This window comes from Lepisosteus oculatus, chromosome 10 (assembly GCF_040954835.1).
Source record: "Lepisosteus oculatus isolate fLepOcu1 chromosome 10, fLepOcu1.hap2, whole genome shotgun sequence".
Taxonomy (NCBI): domain Eukaryota; kingdom Metazoa; phylum Chordata; class Actinopteri; order Semionotiformes; family Lepisosteidae; genus Lepisosteus; species Lepisosteus oculatus.
Genome location: NC_090705.1, coordinates 28,285,280 through 28,311,490, shown reverse-complemented (window position 1 = coordinate 28,311,490; position 26,211 = coordinate 28,285,280). Strand labels below are relative to the sequence as shown.

Genomic DNA, 26,211 nt, shown 5'->3' with positions numbered 1-26,211 from the left:
TGGCAGAGCACAGAATTAGAGTTGTTTCAGGCTTAATTATGGTGATTAATTGGGGGGACGATTGGGTCTCTGATTGAAAGAGAGACATACAGACAGGTGACCCTTCATGGCCCTTCTTACCTGGCCTTCATGGGCTAACCTGTGGCTACCACAGACAGGGAGCCTCTAACAGTACTCTATTCCTTGTATCACAAGGTAAACTGATGCTATTACTACTTTTACTATTACCAATAAAGAAATTATTTAAAGGATTCTTGAGGAGTATAACTATACATATTTGAGAGGCACTAAAAACACAGAATATACTATTGGTTTCACTTCTCATTTGTTTCATTTCTAATGTCACTAATCATATGTTTATTTATTTCACATGGTTCTACATTATACATACATAAGATATAAGACACATTAAGTGTGAACTTAAAAGCATTTGTATCCTTCATTATGTTTGAAACTAAATATGCTATGTAAGTGGGTGTCACAGTGGCACACAGGGGAATTGGTTAAATTCCCAGGCTCCTATTTGCATCGAGTATGTCTGTTCTCACCATGTTTTGCATAGGTTTCTTCTGGGTGCTTCTTCCACAAAGTCCAAAGACATACTGGTAGGTTAATTGCCTTCTGTAAAACTTGAATATGGTGTGACTGTGTGCATGTCTGTGTGTGCTCTGCAATGGATTGGCATCACTTTCAGTGTGTAATCTGTCTTGTTACTGTTGCTTGCTAAAATAAACTCCAGCCCCCTCATGACCCTGTATTGGATAAAGCAGCTAGAAAACAGATGGATAGAAGGATGGATGAATTGATATAGGGTAATTTGCTCTTGCTCTGAATACAAAACAATAAAAGTTATTTATGATGTGGACTGGCAACTGAAAGACATGGCTCTCCCTTAGAAAAGAAAACACAACAAAGAGACACAGTATTGGTTACAAAAGAAAAGTTTACACTACAAATGTAATTTATGTTACGGGTTTTTATTTGTCCACAACAAATGTCTGTAACAAACTCATTTGAGTTAGCCCGAAAACATACTGTAGTTTATACAGTAGCTTTCATAAATTTCCATTCCAAAGTGCCTTAACAAACATTTGTTTTCACAAACTTGTAAAATTGAAATATACATGCTCCCAGTGTTTATACTAACTAGTTTAGCCATTAATTCTACAGAGAAATTTTAAGAAAAATTCTCAAAAAGCATATAGTTTATATATACCATACAGTATATAGAAAATCACAGTGATTCCTTGGCAATCTATTTTGTGAGACTGTATTATGAACGTGCAGTTATGCCTTAAAAATATTAAAACAATGATTTGTACATCATATTTTACATTATCTTCAGTCATTTCTCAGTTTGACAGTACTAAATTATAAATAAAATCAAAAGAATCATTTGAAATCCCATCCCTGATGCCTGTGTATGTCTGCACGTGCACTTTGTAAGCATTCCATTCTGGCTCTGGCATTCTAGGTGATCGGCAAGATAAGCATATACTCTTCTAAAAATATATTTTATTGAGTGCAGATATTAAACGTATTGTAGACTATGTACTGCAAGTGTGCACATTTCTTTCTGGACTTCAAGGTCTTTCTAATAAAAAGTGCCAATGCAGTCAAAAATTCTGCTTAGTGTGCAAAGCTCCACTTCTAGAATGTATGAGATTAAACACTTTATACTTACAAGTTGGCTTCTCACCAGATATGATATTTGACTAATAAGAGGTGCAATGATTGTTGCCAACAAAGGCAGTAAATTGAGAATGAGGTATATGTCAAGGCTGAGTTCTGTAAAGAAGGAAAAACAATTGCAAAATTAAGTGATTAGGTGGTGTAATAAAGATTATATTAGTAATTAGTGAATCTGGACACTAATATTTGATACTAACAATAAATAATGTGTCTGGATTCCATTTTGTGAGCATGTACTATATATCATTTCTTCAAATATGTTGAGCATTTTAAGTTCAATACCAATAAAAGTTATCTACTAACAATTCTCAGTTAAATAGTATGTTACAAACACATTTTAAAGAGGAAATGCCTGGACTTTTAATGTTATTACACAAGTATACTCACAGGATATAACCGTTTAAAATACGGTAACACTTCATTAATAATACTTCAAACATATATTGATACTTTTAGGGCAGGCTGAGGGCAGGTAAAAGGGCTGTCATTGAGTTGACATTGTTTGGTCTATTCCTGAGTTACTATAGGAAATGCAGCTCACAAATAAGAAGGCTTAATGCCAGCAAGAAACCTGAATGAAGACAGGTTCTGAAGAATGTCCTCAATCAAACACTATTGTCACCGTCCCCCTAAGACTTCTGCTGTTTTTTTATTTTAAAAATGTATTTTAAAAACTTGCTCTTTTATGCAGAAGCTCACTGAGGTGGGCTGAAACAGCTTTTCTGCCTTTTATGAATTATCAACATGGTATCCAAGAACTCCCTGATTGCAATAATAGAACATCATGACACATACTGTAATACTGCACAGAAACAGAAAAATCGACCCTACTTTATATACATAGCTTATAGTGATGGGTACTTCTGATGCCTCTGTCAAATCATCTTCATGCAAATGCAACATACATTAGTTCACATTAAATATTAAATTGTTTCTAACACAGCACCCAGAATACAGATGTTCTGAAGTCCCCCAAAAACCTGAATATTCTAAATAACAGCGCTAAGTTGAGGTAATGTTGTTCCATCTACACCAGGCTCCTGCAGTGATCTGGACAATCCGCACCTGCCACACCATTGCTTTCACGCAGGGCAGATTCCTCAGGCATTCCCAGCTAAGCTTTGGAAGTCTACCTAGTGAATCCTATTTAATCCTTTGCTGAATTATTAAGACAGATTGCAATGGTCCTATGTGTTTTTGGACATATATTTGGGTTACAGAAATCCCCTTTGGCTATATGGCTTTTCAGCAGCAACAGAACAGAAGGCTTTTATTTATTTTTTCTTGGTTTTACTACTTTTCTTTTTCATCTCTTTGCGTTTTTATGTTGCTTTAGTCACGTTTTTTGGGTTATATAGCACCAGGCGTCCAAGACAGTGCGGGATATGGCCCGATGTCCCTTCTTTACTTCATGTGAAATACTTGCAGTTTGTAGAGTCAATGTAACAGTATGAGGTGCACCTTAGTTGTCCATAAGACCTGGAAAACAATAGAATAATTCTGATCAGTATGAATAAAGATATGTCTTAAATATCATGCAGAAATAATTTATCATTCAAGACAATCTTAACATCATATGAGATATCTGGAACTACTGTTATTGAACAGTTATATTATTATTATTATTCAGAATAATACAATTTATAAAGAAATTCAAAGCACAGATGCATAATACAAATAACAGAAATAAAAAGGAAAACAAAGTACAATAAATTAACCCAATAAAATCAAGAGTAAAATTTAATTACACTTTAAAAAGTCCCCAATAATATATTTTGAGTTATCACTACTAATGCATGTCTTGGCTTCATTTACTTTTTCAAACTTCTCTCTGTCAGAGGTACTGTACACAACACTAGAAGCAGACGTATTTCACCAGGGTACTCTGCAGGAACTAGACTGTGCAGAGGTATTTCTGTTAAGCACTCAATACAACAAAGAAAAATAACAACAACCACAATAATAATGCATTTGTATGCATTAAAAAATGTAATGATAGTACGGAGCCTGGTCTGTGGAAGAATAAGGTCTTAATCAACAGTTCTCAAATTGATTGTTGTACTGTAATCATGCAGTAATTCCTTAACTAACCATAGCCAGACTCCTTCGGTGCCTTATACTGTACGTAAGTAGGAGATGCTTAAAGTCCACTGAATTTCTCAGGGATATACAGGATGTACATAAAATAATTGAAATAACAATACCATACCCTGGAAGATAGGATTTGCATGTCTGATAACCAAAGTCCTTTCCATCACATTCTTCCACTCCTTCATACCGGTAACCATCTCCACAGTATGCATGTTTGCATTCTTCAATACAATAAATAAAAATGTTGACAAAGTATATGAAAATTATTAGCAATGTTTAGAATAAGAACCTCTGACGTTGCATTTTGTAGTTCTAAATACTGAAGCTGTCATTTTGAAAATATGCACTAGAAGTCAGATAGTATAGTATGTCTTGTATTAATTAAATACAGTGCCATCGTAAAGAAATTAGCCCCCATTGATTATTTCTCATTCTGCTGTGTTGCAAATTCAAATCAAAGCATATTTAAATTAGATTTTTTCCCCTCCTGTAGAAGTAATTATCTATAATGTTAAAATGAAATAAAGTATTTTGATGTCTTCAGAATTATGTTAAAAATAAAAATCTGAAAATTACTTAATCGATAAGTATTCACCCCCTTTGTTTTAACAACCTAATTGGATGAGGTATTCAATTATCTTGAGAGATCACACTAAATACGTTAACAGGGTACACCCTGTGTTCATTTCGAATCCACCTGTGTTTATTTGCTTGATTGCACAATAAATATCACTGACTTTGTGAGGTCTCACATCTAAAACAGTAGATCAGATTAGCTACCTGTGGAATTTTGATAAGAAGTTGTTAGGAGGAAAAAAGCTGGAGAAAGTTAACACCATGAAGTCCATTGTAACAAAATGGGAAAAACATGGCACAACCAAAGATCAGGCCGTCCTACCAAATTGAGCAACAGGACAAGAAGAGCAATTCTCAAAGAAGTGACCAAGAGGCCAGCTACTCTACAACACTGACAGAGTCAGCTGAAATGGGAGAAACTGTCCAGACATCAACAATCTCTTCAGCACTTCACAGATTTTGCCTCTTTGGGAGAGTGGATAGAAGGAAGCCAGTTCTGAGAAAGGCCAACATTAAGTCGCGCCTGGGGTTTTCTAGAAGCCATGTGACAAAACCTGAAACCTTTTGGAAGAAAGTTTTGTGGTCTGATGATACTAAAGTTGAGCTATTTGACCTGAAAGCAAAGCGCTATGTTTTTCACACAAACTAAGTACAGCCCAACACCCAGATTTGAATCCAATTGAAAATTAAAAATTTGTGGTATGACCTGAAAATTGAGGTCCACTGATGCTCTCCATCTAATTTGGCAGAGTTGGAGCAAATTTGCATTGAAGAATGAGCAAATATTCCACAATCTAAATGTGCAAAGCTTATACAGACATACCCAAGAAGACTCATGGCTGTAATTGCTGCTAAAGGACTAGGTACAAAGTATCGACAAGGCGGGGTGAATACTTTTGTAAATGAGAAATGTAAGTCTTTCATTCTGGAGAAACGAACGTTTTGATTTTTTCGATTTAATTTTAGCCTTGGAGGTGGAGTTGCCTTTGTCACTGTTGTCAAAGTGAACTTTTCACGGTGTTCTGAATTATGTTTATTACAAATTTTTAACTATGCATTGATGTCTTTGCACATACAGTAAAAAAAAGTACATATGATTCAATTTCATTGTAACTCACTAATGCAGCCATCTGTGACAATCTTGTTGCCATCATCACAGTCCTCTCCATTATAAGCCTGAACTATCCCATCTCCACAGAAGCCATCAGGGTCTGGAGGATATTCAATGGATTGGAAGGGTGTTAGCTGAAAATAAAGATAGTCTATTAAATAATTAAATAATTATTATAAAGACATTAAATTCTATATTTACAGTATATACAATAAATGTTACAGCTTCTTTACTGCCAGTTTTTATCATTCACACCACTAAATAAACACTATACTGTCACGGATGTTGTAAAGGACGAACCGTGTAATGGCAGGAGAGCGAAAAAGACCCTATGTGTAGCGGAAAGACGGGGGTTAGCCCGGGCTCAGCTGTTCAGGGAATGCCATATAGAAACCTATGCCCTCAGGTAGCGGACGTGGGGTGTGCTGGTGCTAGGCGGGTCTCAGGACATCCGAACATCAATGTTGAGCGAAGGCAGAATGAAAGACCCAGAAATATATAGCCCCAGAGAGAGAGTAACACCGGAAGGACAGCAAAGAACCGGAAATGAGAGACAGGACAGAGAAGGAGCACCCTCTGGCTGCAGAGGGCGTGACATATACAAAGTATGGTTCTTGCACAAAACAGTAATTAATGCACATACTGTACCTGAATTGGTAGCCATCCTTCAATGTCTTTGAAGTAAAGCGATCTTTGATCTTTTCGGAATGCCAGTGCATTGTCAGTATTAAGCCTCCCAAGTTCCTCTTCATTATTGACCACAAATATCTAAATACAGACAGCTCGTTATTTGAATAAAGACGTGGTAATTAAAAATATATTATATCTGTTCAATAACTGCCATTAGGAAAAATGCAAACGTGACTGAAGCCTGAGCTACCTGAGCTATAGAAGTAAACTACTGTTTGTGTGTTGGTAAATTTACTTACTGTCTCATTGTTTCCACATTTGAATGGATTAGAGGTTAATATATAAGAGGAAAACTGTAATTTCCAGCTACCACTAACCTGCCTTTTACTTACCCTGTGCCAGTTATTGAACGGGAGAGAATTCAATCAAAATTTTTAAGTTTCACTTATACAAATGGATCTATATATACAGTACACTTAATATACATAGTTAATATTTAGTATACAGAAAAGTATACAGTTCACGAGAAATAAAGCCATCCAAGAATCAGATGCTTTGTGAATGTTTGAGTATTTAAGTATTGTAAGTTTTTGGCTTAACCAGCTTGGTTAAGAGGTAAAGGAACAAGTAAAAGTTTATTCCATGCTGAAAAGAGAAGAAAAGAAACAATGTTTCGACTGTGAAGCCTTCTTCAGGTTTGAAACTTTGTGTTTCTTTTCTTCTCTGCTCAGCATACGATAAACCTTTACTTGTTCCTTTGGTTAAGAAGTAGCCTACTAGCCATAGGAAGAGGAGGCTCAACCTCTCCTTGAGAGAGACAAGTTGACCAAGGGCTATAGCTCCGAAGGTGGAGGTAGGCTAGATGAGACAAAATGCTAGAAGAGTTGTGTGCAAGAGTTATATACAGTATGTAGCAAATGTCAGTAGTGATTGAAATATAAAACAACTGGATGAGACTGGCAGTACAAGACACACCACTGGCACCCTGGGGTAGTTGACACCAAGTGAGGGCTCCTCATAGGGGGGATTATTCACAGTCACAGGTTGGTTGCAGTAGCACCGCCCTGGGAGACCAGGCACTCCTTTCTCTCCCTTTGGTCCCACCATGAAATGCCCTTTGATAGTATCAATAAAATAAATAAAAAAATCTTGATCATTAAAAAAAAAAGGTCTGACAATATTTGTTAATAATTGAAATCCTAAGAATGTTTCAGCTGCTCATGATGAAGTGTTCTTGAATTCATAAATTGGATTTCAAATAAGATTTCTATTTCAATCTATGTTATATTTCTACTAAGAGTTATCTTTCCATTCCCGAAGGCATTGTTTCATTAAAAGACAAGAAACTTTCCATATGTTGCTATCCTGTTCCTTGATTTTCACTTTAATTGTAACTTCCAAAGCCCAACATTGCTTTCAATTAACTACAGACAATAGTATTATCTATTGTAAATTCTGTCACAAGTGCTTCTAATTAAATTCGAATAAATCTTATTTAATTCTGGCCTAGACTAAGGGTCTAGTATGATATGCAAAAATTAATTTTAAGCTTTTGTTGAGTAGTACAATAAACATGATGAGGCAAAAAGCAAATACTATCTATTCAGACAAATATGTCAGCCAAACATTATGGGTCACAAAAGTAAGTATATTTCTAATTTTCTCTGTTAAAACAATCATTCATGGTGAAGCTTGCAGTCCAATGAATTACACCATGTAATGTGAAGAGGACACGAGCTGTAATTTTAATTGCTTGATGATATACGATGATATTTGCAAGCCTGTGAAGACTTTCTCCTTTCTATTAATCAGTTTAAAGGAGTTATGTCATTACATCAGCATCTCACAGGATCTATCATTTACCTGCTATTGAGTTATCCAAGACCTAGAAAGACTCAGATACCAGTTCCACATCCTGCAAAAGGCAACTTGTGCTAAATCTTTTACTCCAGCATATGTACTATGTTTAGAATGCATTGTAAAAATACTGTACTCTATTATGATAATATTGTTTAGATCTGTTTTAGTTGCAGGCTCATAATCTGTCTTGCTGAAAGAGTTTTATAGAATTCTACAACTATAACTAACCTCCATAGAATATCTTCATAATACAGCTGCAATAACAACCACTGCCAACGTTCCTGATGGAATGTCAGTTAACGTATCCTTACCTGACCCAGGAAGACCAGGTGGGCCTGGGTAGCCTGTAGGACCAGGAGGCCCTGCAGGCCCCATGGGTCCCAGAGCCCCAGTGTCTCCCTTTGCCCCCTGCAAGAAAGCATAATGCCATGTTATTAACAACACATTAAGGCATTAGAAAAGGTTGTACTTATGAAAATAGTTTCCAGTCCAGTTCCAGTGTATAATTTATCTAGGGGGTACATTTTCATAGATTTTCTACGAGCGTCCAAGGTTTGAGTCCAAGGTTTAAGTTCTGGAAACAAGCCACTTTCTCCTTGCTCATCATTCTTAATATGGGTGTTCCCTGTTCACACTTATACTCTTGGCGGTCAATGACTCTTATCTGAATTGGCTACAGCTAAAATGTGCTGGTGCTCTGTTGGTCCCCACATTTCCTCTCTTATCATATTATTAACATGGAACTTTCGACTGCTAGAATCCATAGTGCCATCAGGGGATGGGATAGCCTAGAAAGATGCTGCTGATACAGTCAAAGCCTTGATGCTTGAGACTTCTATTGCAGACATTGGTCCACATGTTAGGTAAAAGCTTCAGAAGTAGAATTTTATTTTAGGTGTAAAAGTTTGACGGGGAGTACCACTGACAGTGAAGGGGAGTAGGTGTTAATGTGGTATGGTGGGTATGGAGAACAGTTATTTTTATGTTTTTATTGTGTTTAGAAATTAAACATTAAAATGAGTTGTTAAACAAGGGAGGTTTTGCAAAATATTTTAAATAACTTCAAGCCTTTATAAAACTATACTTACCATACATGCCACATAAGAAATACTATCTGTATTTATTCAATTATTGTATTAATAAAACATTTAGTCAGACCTGCTTTCATGAACCTCAATTACTGTAGCTCTAGTGCTGTGCTCACTTACCAAATGTAATTGTAGTCCAAATTTTTGGCTCTGTGAAACCATTGCTTAATATATAGCAAGGGATGTTGTTTGAAGCTAGAGTCCCCCAAGATTCATTCTTTATATTTTAAGTTGTGTGATAACATGGTAGTAAGAGACTGTTGACTACAGTATGTGAAAGTCACTGAGATAACTAGTATAATGAGATTGACAATGAGGTTAGAAACTCTTTCATATTTTTGGAGCTTGTTAAAGATGTGCTTTCTAGCTTTTTAATAATAGATCTGATTTAGAAAAAAAAAACAAAGAAATCCTCAGTTCTATGTTCACTTATTTACATCACCATAACATATTTTATACTTATTATGCAGTTTGCCATTTGTGACTCTTTGAATGTTGTTTCAATATTTAACATGACAGTATTCATAAGCCCACAGAAGCCCACAGAAGAGTGGAGCTAGTCCAGTAAACAAGAGTTTCCTCAATATCACTCTTCCCTCAGTGGTCTGTGCCAACCTGTGAAACATGAACTGGCATTAAGCAGAGAGTCAGCCTCTGAAAAAGTCATTTTCACATGTAAACATTTTAGTTTGTGAAAGATTTCATCATGCAAATCACATTATTTTATTTGATTGTCACAAATTCTATATTGTACAGTGGTCCTCCCAAACACCCCATGAAAGATGGCTGGTTTAACTTAAAAGAAGAAAGTTAAATACAGAAGGCAATGGGTTAAAAAGGAGAGCTATAGAGGGATTAACAATTATCAAGCTTAGTCTTAAAATGGAAGAGGAACTGGAAGTGAAGTGTCCTTACTAAATTAGCTAAAGGTCTTGGTGCCATGCTTTACATGGCCGAGCAGTATTACATGAGAGTATAAAACAGATGTGGGTACAGGAAATAGACTACTGTGAGAAGAGCTACTGTATGTACTCTCACAAAACTATTTCCTAGGCAGACACAAAAAATAAATGGGGTGGGAACTGCATGATACTCTTGTAAATTTCATAATTATTTTTATAAAGTATATATTTAAATACCTTTCTAAAACACCATCATTAATACAAACTAGTTATATAAAACAGTGTGATTAATTCTGTATTTACAGACATAATTGTATTATCAGAAGCCCAACAACACTCTTTCAATTCCAATAGATTCATGTAACTCCAAATGTTGTACATCTACAAAATAAGGCTGTTAAGGTTTACTTAGTATGTACTAATGGTTCATAATGGTTGTGTGTTATAATCCATCCTTCCATACATTTTCTGACTGCTCTCTTAGCAAGCAACAGGTATAAGGCTGGATACACCGTTGACTGCATACCAGTCCTTTGCAGAGCACACACAGACATGAATGCAGTCACACTAGGGTCAATTTTTACAGAAGCCAATTAATTTATGAGTATGTCTTTGGACTGTGGGAGAAAACCAAAGCTCAAAGTGGAAACCCACACAAACACTGGGAAAACATACAACCTCCACACATACAGTATAACAGCCTGGGAATTGAACTCAGGGCCCAAGCACTGCAAGACAGCAATGCTAGTCACTGTGCCACTATACTGCCCAGCTATGTTTTATAACCTGTTTCAATATTTGTATAATATGTTATAATACTATAACTATTCGTTAAGAACTTGATTAAAATAATTTGGATAAATTGGGATACATTTCAAGATTGTAAAATACATAGATTCTTTGCCATAAATGTTGACACTATTACAATTTTGGCAGGGCAGTTTTAAATGATCAGTTTGCAAAGAATGGAATGTCTTTCCCCTTATTGGACATTTGCTCACCAAGGAACCTGGGCAGAAAACTAATCATTTACAAGTATCTAATGGATAGCTCACAAGCCCTTGTGCAACTGTAAACAGGTATCATTTTCATGCTAAATATGTGGCAGTGCTGCAGCTGCTGAGCATGTGGTCATAGACTAAAAAAACACCACAGAAAATTAGAAGAATCAATTATACTATCAACAGAAATCTATAAGCAAACTGTTTTAATAACAGCAGTTCTAAATCACTTTTCATTATTAATTCTAATAATATATTTCTGCAGGTTACAAAGAGTTAAAACATAGTAAGGCTCGACTGATGTCCTGTTGGTAACTGCAGCGCTACATAATTAACTTGAGTACTTTATGCAGCATTCAGTTATGCTGGCCAACACTCCATGACTATATATAAATACATCAACTATGAGATAGTGTTTCCATATTTTTAGTAGATAGAGATGTCATTTCTTTGATGAGGTAACTGTCTCGTTTAACTGGGAAACCACAGTCTATGCAAAGAAAACTCCCAGGAGCATTTGTTTCCATTCTGGCCCAAGAGCAAGATGGATTTTACATGAAGAAACAGGGTCGTCTGAGTTTTTCTTTTCCAAAAAATAAGATATTAATTATCTGTTATTTTCAAGAATAAAAAAAAATATTTTGAAATAAACCTTGATGTACTCTCTAGATCTTAAATTTATTGTAATGTTTAAATGTAATTACTGTTACATTTCTGTTATAATTACGATTTTTGATTAAACTACTTTTATTAAATTAAAAGATGGAAGGAAAACATATGCATGTGTATGCTTTCTGCCTGTTGGTTCTTTCCATATAATGTTTTTATTCTGAAGTTTCTTGTGTTGAAGAGATCAATACAATTACACCTGTTCTAATTACCACACTCTTCTGAATGAGTGAAAAGCTTTGTCTGCACAATTCCAAAACCCAGTTTTAAAATATCCTTTTGTACCTTTATCAAATTAAAACACCTCTAACAGAAGTTAATACTTTCTTTTTCACTGCTGACTATTTGAAACCCCAGGTCTTTTTTCTTGGTTTCAGGCTGTTTTCACTCACCTGCTTGCCCCTCTTGCCCGGCCGGCCAGTGGGTCCACGGTGCCCTGATACTCCAGGCTCCCCTTTTGGACCCATTTCTCCCTGAAACCCAAAGTAAACGTCAGTTGCACTCTTCATCAGACAGGCAGGCAGGGTGCATACAAGAATGAGAACCACTAATAAACCAAGCTAAGACTGTAATGAATGGAAACATGTTTTCTTTTGGAATGGATTACGCATTCACCTCATGCCAACTAGAGCCGTGATGTAGAAATTCAGAACTTATTATTATGAATACTAATACATATTATCATTAGTAGTGCTACTATTTACTGACCTTTTGTCCCAACATTCCAGGGAGACCCATATTCCCCTAGAAAAACAGAGACAAATGAGGAGCCATCCATCTTTTTGTAATGTTTAAGCAGAATCTTTCACTTTTTTAACATATATTCCATTGCTGACCTTTTTTATTTCCACCTGGTCTGAAATCTGTTAAAAATATTTTCATATAGAGTGATGAAATTTGATCAAATAAGTACACCATACTCAAAGAGTTCTGTGATATGCTCTGCTCTTAGCTCTGAGTGAGGTACAGTAAGTGACCCTAGGTCCTCACAATGTAAGTGGAAGAAGCATCGGATGTGAGACAGAAGAAACTCTCCTGAGAAGGTGAGCAGTGTGTATATTAATTGACAGGAAATATTTCCTAAATCTATGTTTTTTGTGCCAGATTAAAATATGAAACGTAAGAGCATCTTGTCGGTTTCTGAAGGGGATGCCAGAATATAATTCAGTATTGTATATTAAACACTGCTTCATTGCAGTAATGTCATACAGTAATTTAGTAATACAGGGCGGACTACTAGAACAATGTCCAGTGTTTGGGATAAATAATTGTTCACTGTAATTATCCATGTGGGTCTTCTAACAATTTAATTGTGTTTTCTGTCGTAATCTGTAGGCGTTCAATTCTAATCCTTAGCCATTACCATTAGCCTTTTAGTCCTGTGATTAATGTAAATGCAAGTCAAAGCAAGTCCTTTGCAAGTCCTTCAGAGAACATTTTCTTCTGAGCAACAAAAGGCAGTCATAGACTTCATCTACTTTATAATTCAACAAGGAGAAGTATAAGTAGTCTAAAGAAGTACCTTCCATTATACACATTTCTGACAAAGATGAACTGATGAGCAATAATCTGCTTAGCAAAACAGAAATAATTGGGGATACAAATAATACATTATTAAAACATACAGTGCAGGATGCTGGTGGGAGATAAAACCAAACCATTAGGACTGAAGTACTACATACTGCATGCACAGTAAGTCTGAAGTATTTACTATACTGAGAAAAGAAAAGAATTCCAAAGTAGAAGGGCTGTCTGTAAAACAGATCTCCATTGTGAATTTTACACTACCTTTTCTCCTTTCAGTCCTTGTTCTCCCTCATCACCTCTGGAACCCTAAGAAGAACAGCAGGTAATTTCAATATCAAATCAATATCAAACAGACATTGATTTCTAGAATTTCTTATATGAATTTTTGGAATAAATAGCAAATAAATATCCATATATGCACCATATTGTATCATGCAGGGTTACTGAATATGATCTGTTCACATTAGGAATCATGCTATTGAAGTTTGTATATATCATAGAGATACCTGTAAATCTCTATAAAGAAGAAACATGACATATAAAACCTTTCTCCAGGATGGACATATAGTATAAAGTCTATTTACAGAGGGAGATTTAAGCAAACAGAGTATAACATTTTAAGTGCCAAACATTATGTATGGAGGATTAAAACTAAAAACAATTAATTACCTTTTCTCCTTTGTATCCAGGCATGCCCTTGAAAGCAACAGAAAGATGCAGTATTTATTGATTAAATCTCTTTTGTGGGGTCGACTGTAACTGTAACAATCTTTAATGCTGGTATTACCTACTCACACACATGAGACCCTAAACCTAGAGAAGCAAGGCAAATGCCATCATAAATTGTGATACTAAAGACTAAATTGTGTTTTGGCACACATAAAATATATAAACAGAATACATCTCTTTACTCTGGGTCATTTCACTACAGATTCTAAACACAAAGCAGCAAAAGAGGTGATGTGGTGGCACTGTGGCTAAGGATCTGTGCCTGTGGCTGGAAGGTTGCCGGTTCAAATCCTGTAGCTAGCAGAGGACTCCTACTCCATTGGGCCCCTGAGCAAGGCCCTTAATCCCAGCTGCTCCAGGGGTGCTGTATAAATAGCTAACCCTGTGCTCTGAAGTGATAAGGTCACTTTATTGCCATATATAATTTCTTGCATTAGGAATTTGTCTTTTTTCACAACTTGCTCTCCATGAGACACACAGACAGAGAAGCTTGGGGTCAGAACACAAGGTCAGCCATTGTACAGCACCCCTGGAGCAGCTGGGGTTAAGGGCCTTGCTCAGGGGCCCAATAGAGTAGGATTTCTCTGCCAGCTTCAGGATTTGAACCGGCAACCTTCCAGCCACAGGCACAGATCCTTAGCCACAGAGCCACCACACCACCCTCTTTTTTTAATATATACAATAACAAATTGTATATGGCCAATAAAGCGATCTCTTATCTTATAATAAATGTTGATTCCTGTTAGTGGTTGCACAAACCAGAGCCTGTCCTAGAAGCGAACGGTGCAGACAGGACTACACCATGAATGAGATGTTACTCTTTTGCAGGACACAATATTGAGCTATGAATTATTCTAAAGAAGCTATTGGGTTATGTAGTACAACAGCAACCTACAATTAATACTTAATTAAATCTCTTTGATAATGCTGCAGAACACAGAACTACTGCTTGTGGTCAGCTCTGTGCAGGTATTATTTCAATGATGGAGAGGAAGATGGCAGACAGCTGCCCTTGCTTTGCTCTAATATGGAGGTGTGTGTTTAAAGCCAACAGCTGCACTAACAGACCTTGGGGCCCATTGGTCCTCTTGCACCTGGCAGTCCCATTAAACCCGGGTCTCCCTTCTCACCCTGTGATGTTGAAAATAAAGTCCTGACTTAGCATAGAGAAAACCCTGCAGATGTATACAGTACATAGATTTAATTGAGAAATTACTTTTGTCCTAAATAAGGGAAAAACAACAACAGTTTAACAAAATCTCATATTTAGCATATGATTTTATAAAAAAATATTAGTCGAAGAGTAATACCACAGCCTGTATAATAAGAGGAAGTTTATAAAACTTAATCCACTTAATCCAATAGGATTTTGATATAAAGTAGTGGCATTGACAAAGTCAACCTAGTAGAATTCTTTAGAATCAACAGAGGACTGGTGGATGTGCATTTAAATATGAGAAAACAACAGGAAATTGGATAGCTGCACATATTATTTTGTGATACAGAACTATGGCATTACTTTGTTCTTAAGGCTACAGTCAAACTTCCTTTGGGTTCTAAATAGAAAAACAAAGGCAGGATACTATGGCCATTATATGTTTTGTTAATAAAAATTTGTAGGCATCTGTGAATCACTGAACAAAGAGCTTATTAAATTATGGCAGGTGAAAAAAGAAGAATTTAAAATAAAATAACTTCTAAAAAGTCCAAATAAAATAACTTTTAAAAAGTTATATTTTCAACATGACTTTCTTAAGACTTTGATTAACCAAACATATAAATGGATCTTAATTGGTACAATTTATCTGGCAAAAAAGAGATTCATATTGTTAATATTGCTATTGTCACATTGTTTTAAGATAGACTTTCAGTTTAAAATTATCTGTATTAGAAAGAAGAACTTACTCACTTTGGGCCCATTTGGTCCAGGCCAACCAGCTGGCCCTTGGTGGCCTGGGAGACCAGGGGGACCTGGCCGACCCTGGAATGACAAAACAAAGAGGACCATGACAGGAGTGGTGTTTTTATATGTAATATTAGCTGTTGTAATTAGAAAGGAAATCAATCTTTCAATACCTAATAAAATGTTTTATTTTAAAAACAAATTTACTGAGCTATCTTTCATGTCAAGATATTAAGGACAACAATCAAAGAGGATCACAAGTGAACAATTTTTCTAGAGATATAAAAACATAAACATCTTTCTTTGTAGATGGCTTCAAATAATGGTAAATAGTTACATAAACACAACAAATGAGCTTCAACAATTTCTACATGCAACTGTGAAGACTATAATGCAACAAGAGATACATTGATACAGTACCTTTGCTAAATATGCCTCAACAACATACAGTATCTAAAGTGCAGAACTATAGAGAAAAAAGATAAATGGGTCTTAATACGGTCAGGCTGCAATTTAAAAAAGAATGATGGTGTGTAAAAGCAACATGACCCAGTATTAGCTGTAGAAATACAATGATTTATGATATTTCGTGTACATTTAGCAAAATTAAACCACATTGCTCTGAGTACAGTATTGAAGAAAAGACAAAATAGAATATGTCTTTAGAATATAACTCAATTCTTTTCCAGATTTAATATGTAGCCCTGGCATTCTGGTATGGTACCCTCACTTTAGATGATAAAAGCTGATAGCACAGAAAGGGAGCCTCTTTACGACTCAGTGTTCATCAGTGTTCAGTGCTCTGGATACAAAATCTAGTGCTATCTTCACACTGAAGGCTGAACTTGTTTAGAATTTCACAATGCTGAGCAGTCTCAGATAGAACCCAAGAAGTGTACTCATGTTTAAAGCAATTTTTACTTACAGAAAAAGAAAATTGAATTAATTATGGTGGCTCTTACCTTTGCTCCAGGTCTACCAATTTCTCCCTTGCCGCAGAAGACAAAAAACAGGGCATTTATTTTCTTAGACAGTTTTAGTTTGTTTACTTAGGTGCAAGAAACTGTTTTCTTAAACATTCTATAATTGAATAGAGAACATTGTTGGTTTATTATACTGTTACTTTACTCCTTACTACAGCAATTTTTGTAGCATGAAAAATAGTCTACATCTACAGTATAAAATACAGAGAAAGTCCCATTAATAAATTCAAGGGATACTTGATGAGAACATTACTGCTGTTTCAAGGATAAAACAATCACTGTTCCCCTTTTTTCTTTATCATGCAATAAAGAGATATGTACCATTTTCCTTAGCTTCCATCCCTGACATTTAATACACCCATAGGCATATTTAAGTTTTTTTAGACATCCTGCCAAAAATACAAATAGCAGGATGCAATAATTTACTATAGATAAAAAGGGGATTGAATTCCAGATTATATACTGTAATAGAACTACAAAGCATGAAAAAAATATGAAGTCTTTTTAGGTTTTTAAAACCTTAACATACAATGGGATTCCTTAACCTGTATGAGTTACCAGTGGGTCAAGGTACTGTGAATTTGTTGTTCACATTTGTTGTTAATACTGAACAAAGACATACAAGGAAACATGATGTCTAAAAGGTAGGTTAATGCTTCTGGATTCTATTAAAATATTTTTACAAAACATTCAGATTTCATTGGATTAAAACTTCATAGATTTAAACAATGAAACTGTTCCACTCAATAATGTGCCACTCAATAATTTGTACATGAAATATTTTAAAAAGAAAAGAAACTGACCTTTTCTCCCTTTGGTCCCATTAAACCTGGAATTCCATTTGGACCCTTAGAGAAAACCACATCTCATTTACATGTTCTTCAATCATGATCTACTTTCAATCATGTTCAATCATGATCTACAGAATACTGTTCAATAGATCCCCATTAAAGCAATTAAAAATTGATTATTTTTCAAAATGTTTACAAATTTTATTTATGTACAATACATACAAAGAAATAGAGTATATGCATTTCTATTTGTACATCAGTTTTGACTTCTTGTTTTCAGTTTAGCTTTCGGTATAATCAGAAGTACCAGTACCTTTTCCCATTTTACTAATCAGTTCGAATCCAGCCTAGACTCAAACCAAAATTCACATATTAGCATAGTCACAAATATCACTTGTGAAATATTTAAACCCCATTCAACATTTTTCAATAATAAAATTATTGACATCTTGTATTTACCAGCCTGTGACCCTGAATTGGATAAAGTATTTAGAAAATAGATTGATGTATTTATCAGAAAAAAATCCAAGGATGATTATACATTTTGGCTTTTGATTTCCTGAAACATTGCACTCCTAACTTAGGAATACATTTTGTTGAAAGACACTTGAAGTATTTAAAATTTAGTAGAAGAGCTGTTCAGTTTATAAATTTCCCAGATTAAAAATAACTATACTGCACATGTTATATACTGTATATCCTATACTTTATATGCTTACTACATAACAAGTTTAAAGATGGTTTGATTGGTTAGAATTCTTGTCTTTTTTCAAATAACATAAAAAAACAAGCAATAAAAGACTGACAGCATTTTTTTTCAATTCAGATCATATTCATCAGATCTTGATCTCTACATGTAACCAGCTATCATATGTCAAGTAAGATGGATTCATTGATGGTGAGTTCAAAGCAAACTAAACAAAAACACTTCCAGCAAACGGGTAAAAGTGACAGTATTTCAGAGAATAGGTTTCTAGTGCTGCACTAGACAGTGGAAAGAGGCTATTTACAGTGCCTTGCGAAAGTATTCGGCCCCCTTGAACTTTTCAACCTTTTACCACATTTCAGGCTTCAAACATAAAGATATAAATTTTTTATTTTATGTGAAGAATCACCAACAAGTGGGACACAATTGTGAAGTGGAACGAAATCTATTGGATTTTTGAAACTTTTTTAACTAATAAAAAAATGAAAAGTGGGGCGTGCAAAATTATTCGGCCCCCTTGCGTTAATACTTTGTAGAGCCACCTTTTGCTGCGATTACAGCTGCAAGTCGCTTGGGGTATGTCTCTATCAGTTTTGCACATCGAGAGACTGAAATTCTTGCCCATTCTTCCTTGCAAAACAGCTCGAGCTCAGTGAGGTTGGATGGAGAGCGTTTGTGAACAGCAGTTTTCAGCTCTTTCCACAGATTCTCGATTGGATTCAGGTCTGGACTTTGACTTGGCCATTCAAACACCTGGATACATTTATTTGTGAACCATTCCTTTGTAGAATTTGCTGTATGTTTGGGATCATTGTCTTGTTGGAAGATAAATCTCCGTCCCAGTTTCAGGTCTTTTGCAGACTCCAACAGGTTTTCATCCAGAATGGTCCTGTATTTGGCTGCATCCATCTTCCCCTCAATTTTAACCATCTTCCCTGTCCCTGCTGAAGAAAAGCAGGCCCAAACCATGATGCTGCCACCACCATGTTTGACAGTGGGGATGGTGTGTTGAGGGTGATGAGCTGTGTTGCTTTTACGCCAAACATATCGTTTTGCATTGTGGCCAAAAAGTTCGATTTTGGTTTCATCTGACCAGAGCACCTTCTTCCACATGTTTGGGGTGTCTCCCAGGTGGCTTGTGGCAAACTTTAGACGAGACTTTTTATGGATATCTTTGAGAAATGGCTTTCTTCTTGCCACTCTTCCATAAAGGCCAGATTTGTGCAGTGTAAGACTGATTGTTGTCCTATGGACAGACTCTCCCACCTCAGCTGTAGGTCTCTGCAGTTCATCCAGAGTGATCATGGGCCTCTTGGCTGCATCTCTGATCAGTCTTCTCCTTGTCTGAGCTGAAAGTTTAGAGGGACGGCCAGGTCTTGGTAGATTTGCAGTGGTCTGATACTCCTTCCATTTCAAGATGATCGCTTGCACAGTGCTCCTTGGGATGTTTGAAGCTTGGGAAATCTTTTTGTATCCAAATCCGGCTTTAAACTTCTCCACAACAGTATTACGGACCTGCCTGGTGTGTTCCTTGGTCTTCATGATGCTCTCTGCGCTTTCAACAGAACCTTGAGACTATCACAGAGCAGGTGCATTTATACAGAGACTTGATTACACACAGGTGGATTCTATTTATCACCATCAGTCATTTAGGACAACATTGGATCATTCAGAGATCCTCGCTGAACTTCTGGAGTGAGTTTGTTGCACTGAAAGTAAAGGGGCCGAATAATTTTGCACGCCCCACTTTTCATTTTTTTATTAGTTAAAAAAGTTTCAAAAATCCAATAGATTTCGTTCCACTTCACAATTGTGTCCCACTTGTTGGTGATTCTTCACATAAAATAAAAAAATTATATCTTTATGTTTGAAGCCTGAAATGTGGCAAAAGGTTGAAAAGTTCAAGGGGGCCGAATACTTTCGCAAGGCACTGTATGTCTCTTCTATGTAGTATGTTAACAGGACTCCTACTGTATGATCCATAGTTCAAGAGACTAGCTAAACTAGTTCAGAGCTAATAAGACTGTCCATTTATAGAAAAAAATCAAGATTAAAGCTAACATATTATCCAGGAATAAATATAAATCTTCATAAAGCCATATACAGTGCCTTGCGAAAGTATTCGGCCCCCTTGAACTTTTCAACCTTTTGCCACATTTCAGGCTTCAAACATAAAGATATAATTTTTTTATTTTATGTGAAGAATCACCAACAAGTGGGACACAATTGTGAAGTGGAACGAAATCTATTGGATTTTTGAAACTTTTTTAACTAATAAAAAAATGAAAAGTGGGGCGTGCAAAATTATTCGGCCCCCTTGCGTTAATACTTTGTAGAGCCACCTTTTGCTGCGATTACAGCTGCAAGTCGCTTGGGGTATGTCTCTATCAGTTTTGCACATCGAGAGACTGAAATTCTTGCCCATTCTTCCTTGCAAAACAGCTCGAGCTCAGTGAGGTTGGATGGAGAGCGTTTGTGAACAGCAGTTTTCAGCTCTTTCCACAGATTCTCGATTGGATTCAGGTCTGGACTTTGACTTGGCCATTCAAACACCTGGATACGTTTATTTGTGAACCATTCCTTTGTAGATTTTGCTGTATGTTTGGGATCATTGTCTTGTTGGAAGATAAATCTCCGTCCCAGTTTCAGGTCTTTTGCAGACTCCAACAGGTTTTCATCCAGAATGGTCCTGTATTTGGCTGCATCCATCTTCCCCTCAATTTTAACCATCTTCCCTGTCCCTGCTGAAGAAAAGCAGGCCCAAACCATGATGCTGCCACCACCATGTTTGACAGTGGGGATGGTGTGTTGAGGGTGATGAGCTGTGTTGCTTTTACGCCAAACATATCGTTTTGCATTGTGGCCAAAAAGTTCGATTTTGGTTTCATCTGACCAGAGCACCTTCTTCCACATGTTTGGGGTGTCTCGCAGGTGGCTTGTGGCAAACTTTAGACGAGACTTTTTATGGATATCTTTGAGAAATGGCTTTCTTCTTGCCACTCTTCCATAAAGGCCAGATTTGTGCAGTGTAAGACTGATTGTTGTCCTATGGACAGACTCTCCCACCTCAGCTGTAGTTCTCTGCAGTTCATCCAGAGTGATCATGGGCCTCTTGGCTGCATCTCTGATCAGTCTTCTCCTTGTCTGAGCTGAAAGTTTAGAGGGACGGCCAGGTCTTGGTAGATTTGCAGTGGTCTGATACTCCTTCCATTTCAAGGTGATCGCTTGCACAGTGCTCCTTGGGATGTTTGAAGCTTGGGAAATCTTTTTGTATCCAAATCCGGCTTTAAACTTCTCCACAACAGTATTACGGACCTGCCTGGTGTGTTCCTTGGTCTTCAAGTCTTCTGCGTTTTCAACAGAACCTTGAGACTATCACAGAGCAGGTGCATTTATACAGAGACTTGATTACACACAGGTGGATTCTATTTATCACCATCAGTCATTTAGGACAACATTGGATCATTCAGAGATCCTCGCTGAACTTCTGGAGTGAGTTTGCTGCACTGAAAGTAAAGGGGCCGAATAATTTTGCACGCCCCACTTTTCATTTTTTTATTAGTTAAAAAAGTTTCAAAAATCCAATAGATTTCGTTCCACTTCACAATTGTGTCCCACTTGTTGGTGATTCTTCACATAAAATAAAAAAATTAATATCTTTATGTTTGAAGCCTGAAATGTGGCAAAAGGTTGAAAAGTTCAAGGGGGCCGAATACTTTCGCAAGGCACTGTACGTAATTATTTTCCTGGACTTGGATGGTTGTAAAAAAATCACTTGCTAATTTATTAATTTATTAATCACTTGCTAATTTCCAGCATGACTGTTTTCTTTCTAATACTACTTAATAATTACTTGTATTTGTATAATGCTTGTCAACCTAAAGGATTCCATAGCACTTCATGTTTAGGAGGAGAGCTATTCCATACACTACTGAACTGCAGCACGCACCTGGGATACAAGTGAGAGCCCAAGTACTTCAGAAGCTTCATTACATAGCAAATGAGGTGGAGAAATTAAAAATTACTTCAAACAGTTTAATTAAGGAGGGACTTTAGTTTGGCTACAAGGAGCAAGCATGACGTGGAATTTATCCAAAACACCTGGGTGCTAACACCCCCACTTCAACAAACTGTGCAATGGGATCTTTAAACATCAAGTAGTCAGGACTTTGGTTTATTGTTACAGGGCTGGATTTAAGCCATAGTGGGCCATGTGAACTCCAGTCCCCTGACAGCTGTTCACTGACAGAAGGTTCCTAATGGAACAAGGCCTAGGGAAAGACTCCTACTGTACCTGTGGTCCAGGAGGGCCAGAAGGGCCAGGAGGGCCTGGCACACATGTGGGCAGAGTGGGCTTTTCCCCTCCATCTTCATTGTTATTTACTTTCTCGTTCTAAAAAAATATTGAGGTTAACAGTAAAAAAAGAGATACAAAAAGGGAACTGCTAATCCATGGCACAGAGTAATCCAGAAAGAACTGATGAATATGTGATTAATATTTATGTTATATTTATTGTATATGTAAATTTATTAAATGGAAAAGTTAAAATATTGTTTTATTTTTTGTTTTCTGTATGGAACAACTCTTTCATCTATGCCTATAATCCAAATCACATGCATGGTATTTATGTTGGTACCATGTCCAAGATTTCTATGATGACTGATATCCAAGTTATGGATGTTTGATCTTATGGGCATGTACCAACAAAATCCCTACAAATTAACAGTTTTTTACAACTCTGTATAATTTAATTGTGACCATTAAAAGTGTAATCCCTGAAGACATATTACTGTACATTGTATGATTTTCATATTTTGTAAAATTCTAAAAAAGTTAGTACATTTAATTTCCTAAGTATATACTAACCAGGATAAAAGAATTAAACAAGTGTACTTCAAGTGGACTTACACTTTACTGCTATATGGGTCCTTAAAATACTTTTAAAGCCTGGCTCAGGAAAAGTCAATGCACATTACTTTTAAAAAGTTCAGAAATGCTTAACTATCAATGTAGAATCTACAGTTCCCTTAGATAACTAGACATTTGTGTTAATCTTTATAATTAAATTGATGCATCTCTTTAATGAGGTTATCTGGCTGTAATAAGAACAATACCCTTGCCAGGGAATATCAAGAAACAATTATTCAGTGCAACTGAAATGCTGTTCTTACAATATATGAAACAGAGTTAACTAGGGATCACATTGTTTTTGGAGAAATATCAAGTATTACTCACATGACTCTTGTGTTCTCTGAGCAGAGGGGGAGGGGGGAACAGCGGTGGAGGTGGTGGAGTTAAGAGACAGCATATATTGAGTTTCTTTTTGTGATCCAGAGATTTCAGGGCTAGATCAAGTGAACAAGTACACACAGACACACAGAGAGGGATATTCTAAGCCATTTCCTAGCACAAAAATAGGCTACCAGAAATAACATGCCTGGAACTTGAAAAATGCTTAAGTTGATACAGTATAAGAGTTTTGATCCTAAGTGTTCAAAGAAGCTATTCACTCTTCAGAAAATATTTTTAGATTATTTAATGCATTAATACTTAGAAATTTGTTGTTCATATGTGGGTATGTATATCACAAACAAAGTGTTTGTAACCTAAATGAAATCTGAGAGGATTGGTGATGGTGACAAAGATAAAATTGTTAAAAATAACAATAGTGAAGTGGTTCTTGTTTGTACCACTTGCATCTGGCTACAAGACTATCCAGTTTGTATTTTGTACATTGTATTGGGAAACTGTTACCAAGGCATATTGTACACAGTACACAGAAGATAGATAAATTAAAATGATCCCACTTCCAAATGAAAACAAATAAACACCAGTCAAGAAGAGTATAGCTATATATATTTACAAACTTTTTAAATATTTGTCTGTTCCTTAAATACGACTTTATATTTGATATATACATTCAAATCTACATTTCCACACAGGTTACAACATCAGTTTTTCTGTGTCTACATTAAAAAATCTATTCCAAACAATTGGAACAAAACCTTGTAAAGATGATGGTCCTTTTAATATTTTGAGATTTTAAAAAAGATCAAATACTATTGGTTCCAGCACTCTAATACAATACTTCCAATGTTATATTTTTAATGCTTCTTAGTGTGTATATAGGGACATAATCTGAGCTCCTCATAAATTTACAAAATGAGAAATTGCTGTTATTTTATTTTATGATGGTGTCAATGAAGCTAAACTAAGTTGGTGTTTTACTAGAACGATATTATTCAATGCCTCATGGTTTTGAACAAATTGTTAACGTTTGGTTCCTACTGTAATATCTGTAATATTGTGAAGCCTTCATAAATAGCAGAATAGTAGAAAAAAATAATGCATTCCAGTTTTTCATAAACAATAACAATCAATTGCTAATAAGCAATGTTCTGTTTCTGTTAATGTTGAGAGTGCATATGCTTTATTTTGCTCATTTACATTTGTACCATTTATTTGAAAATTAATGAGGCCAACATGACATATATTGCAGGATCAATCTCAAATAAAAAAGATTTCACAATGCAATAGTTATTTTATTTTTAATGCATACTATTTGCAAGAGAAGGAAACTAGTTTATGAAACATGCACAAGTTTTAAGCAAATTTAAAACACATGATACGTGATAGTGGCATCTAAAGAAGGGAAATGTGTTTATGAATAAATTCAGGCAAAATTCTCAACTGTTCATATGGGTGTAAAGGTCGTGGAAAGACTACTAAGCCAGTGCAACTGTTAGCTCTGCAGTCAGCACTAGATATTAGAGGTTTTTCCATGCACAGGACCAATGAATGCTATAAAAGTCATCTGAGTATCTGCTAGTGACATATCTAAAGCCAGCTGATGTTTACTCTCCTAACATCCGAGTGGAGTCCTATAGCACTTTGGGGGTTGTGTTGTGGGTGACAGTGGAAGGGGTGGAAAGAGAGGTTATATATAGAAACATTTACATTTGGATCACTCTCTCTGCCCATCTTTATACTAGAACAGAAAGGAACATACAGAATGGCAAACAATTCACTTGTTGTGACAAGCTCAGTCTTTAAGAAGTTAATGAAAGCATGCAACACCTTCTGTTGCAAGTCTCAAAGACAGGCTAATCTTAACTCTTGGAGTACAGTGCATGATAAGCCCTGTAAACATTATTGTGAATACCGGATATTGCTGTGCTGTTTAACATTAGCCTAGGCATTTTTTACATAGCTCAATAGCATGTAGAACAGAATGGAGGGAAAGTGCAGTATTTACCTGCCGGAAAGGAAAGAATGTTGTCCATGAAGGAAGACTGAGATAGCACATAGCAGAAAAAAAGCTGGAACTGAAATCCAACTGCGATCAGGACCATGCTGCTTGGAGATACTCAGCAAATGAAACTCGTGGCTCTGGTGCTGGCTTTGGGATTTCTCTCTCCCTCCCTCTCTTCTCTCCCTTGCTTTTCGTTCTCTCTCACTCTCTCACTCTCAATATCCCCCTGCCTTTAGGAAAAAGGAATGCCAACCATTTCCCATTAAATCTTTTCCTTGCACCAGACAGAGCTATATTTAAACCAGCCAACAGATCAGATCCCCCAACGTGAATATCAGATACTGTCACTATAAAATAGAGGCTCTTTTGTAATATACTGTACAGTACATATAATCATACAAAGACTTTATAACAATGACCAGTGAAATTTACACTAAGCTTTATTTGTTAAAAATACAAATTTTCTATATTAAAAATGTCATTTAGTTAAAAAACTCAATGTGAAAACCACAGTTTTGAATGTATATATATTCAGTAAACTGTTTTTTGTATTCCCAACCATTATTAAAACATTTTCATTCTAAAAACACTTCAGATACCAAAAAACTTTAAAATACATCTGGACACTGTTGATAAGATATGTTTAGAAATGAACCTGTTTCATTGTTTCTTTTTTCTTTTACTAAAATACATTTTAAA

The 26,211-nt window shown here is 36.0% G+C and overlaps 1 protein-coding gene and 1 long non-coding RNA gene across 2 annotated transcripts; one reads left to right on the top strand and one right to left on the bottom strand.

Annotated features, from left to right (window-relative positions):
• Nucleotides 1-974: 974 nt before the first annotated feature.
• On the bottom strand, nt 975-25,717 carry colq (collagen-like tail subunit (single strand of homotrimer) of asymmetric acetylcholinesterase). Its single transcript, XM_006635805.3, has 17 exons — nt 25,516-25,717; nt 23,496-23,605; nt 22,554-22,652; nt 17,566-17,610; nt 16,742-16,768; nt 15,786-15,857; nt 14,945-15,007; nt 13,817-13,843; nt 13,409-13,453; nt 12,329-12,364; nt 12,013-12,093; nt 8,272-8,368; nt 7,076-7,215; nt 6,119-6,238; nt 5,478-5,604; nt 3,902-4,004; nt 975-3,171 (listed from the first exon to the last, which is right to left on the bottom strand). Exons 1-17 carry the CDS (start codon nt 25,610-25,612, stop codon nt 3,102-3,104), a joined length of 1,359 nt encoding a protein of 452 aa, XP_006635868.2. The 5' UTR covers nt 25,613-25,717; the 3' UTR covers nt 975-3,101.
• Nucleotides 12,003-13,474, top strand: LOC138241505 (uncharacterized). Its single transcript, XR_011190732.1, has 3 exons — nt 12,003-12,105; nt 12,573-12,663; nt 13,424-13,474. It is a non-coding gene; the product is annotated as an uncharacterized lncRNA (long non-coding RNA).
• Nucleotides 25,718-26,211: the final 494 nt, after the last annotated feature.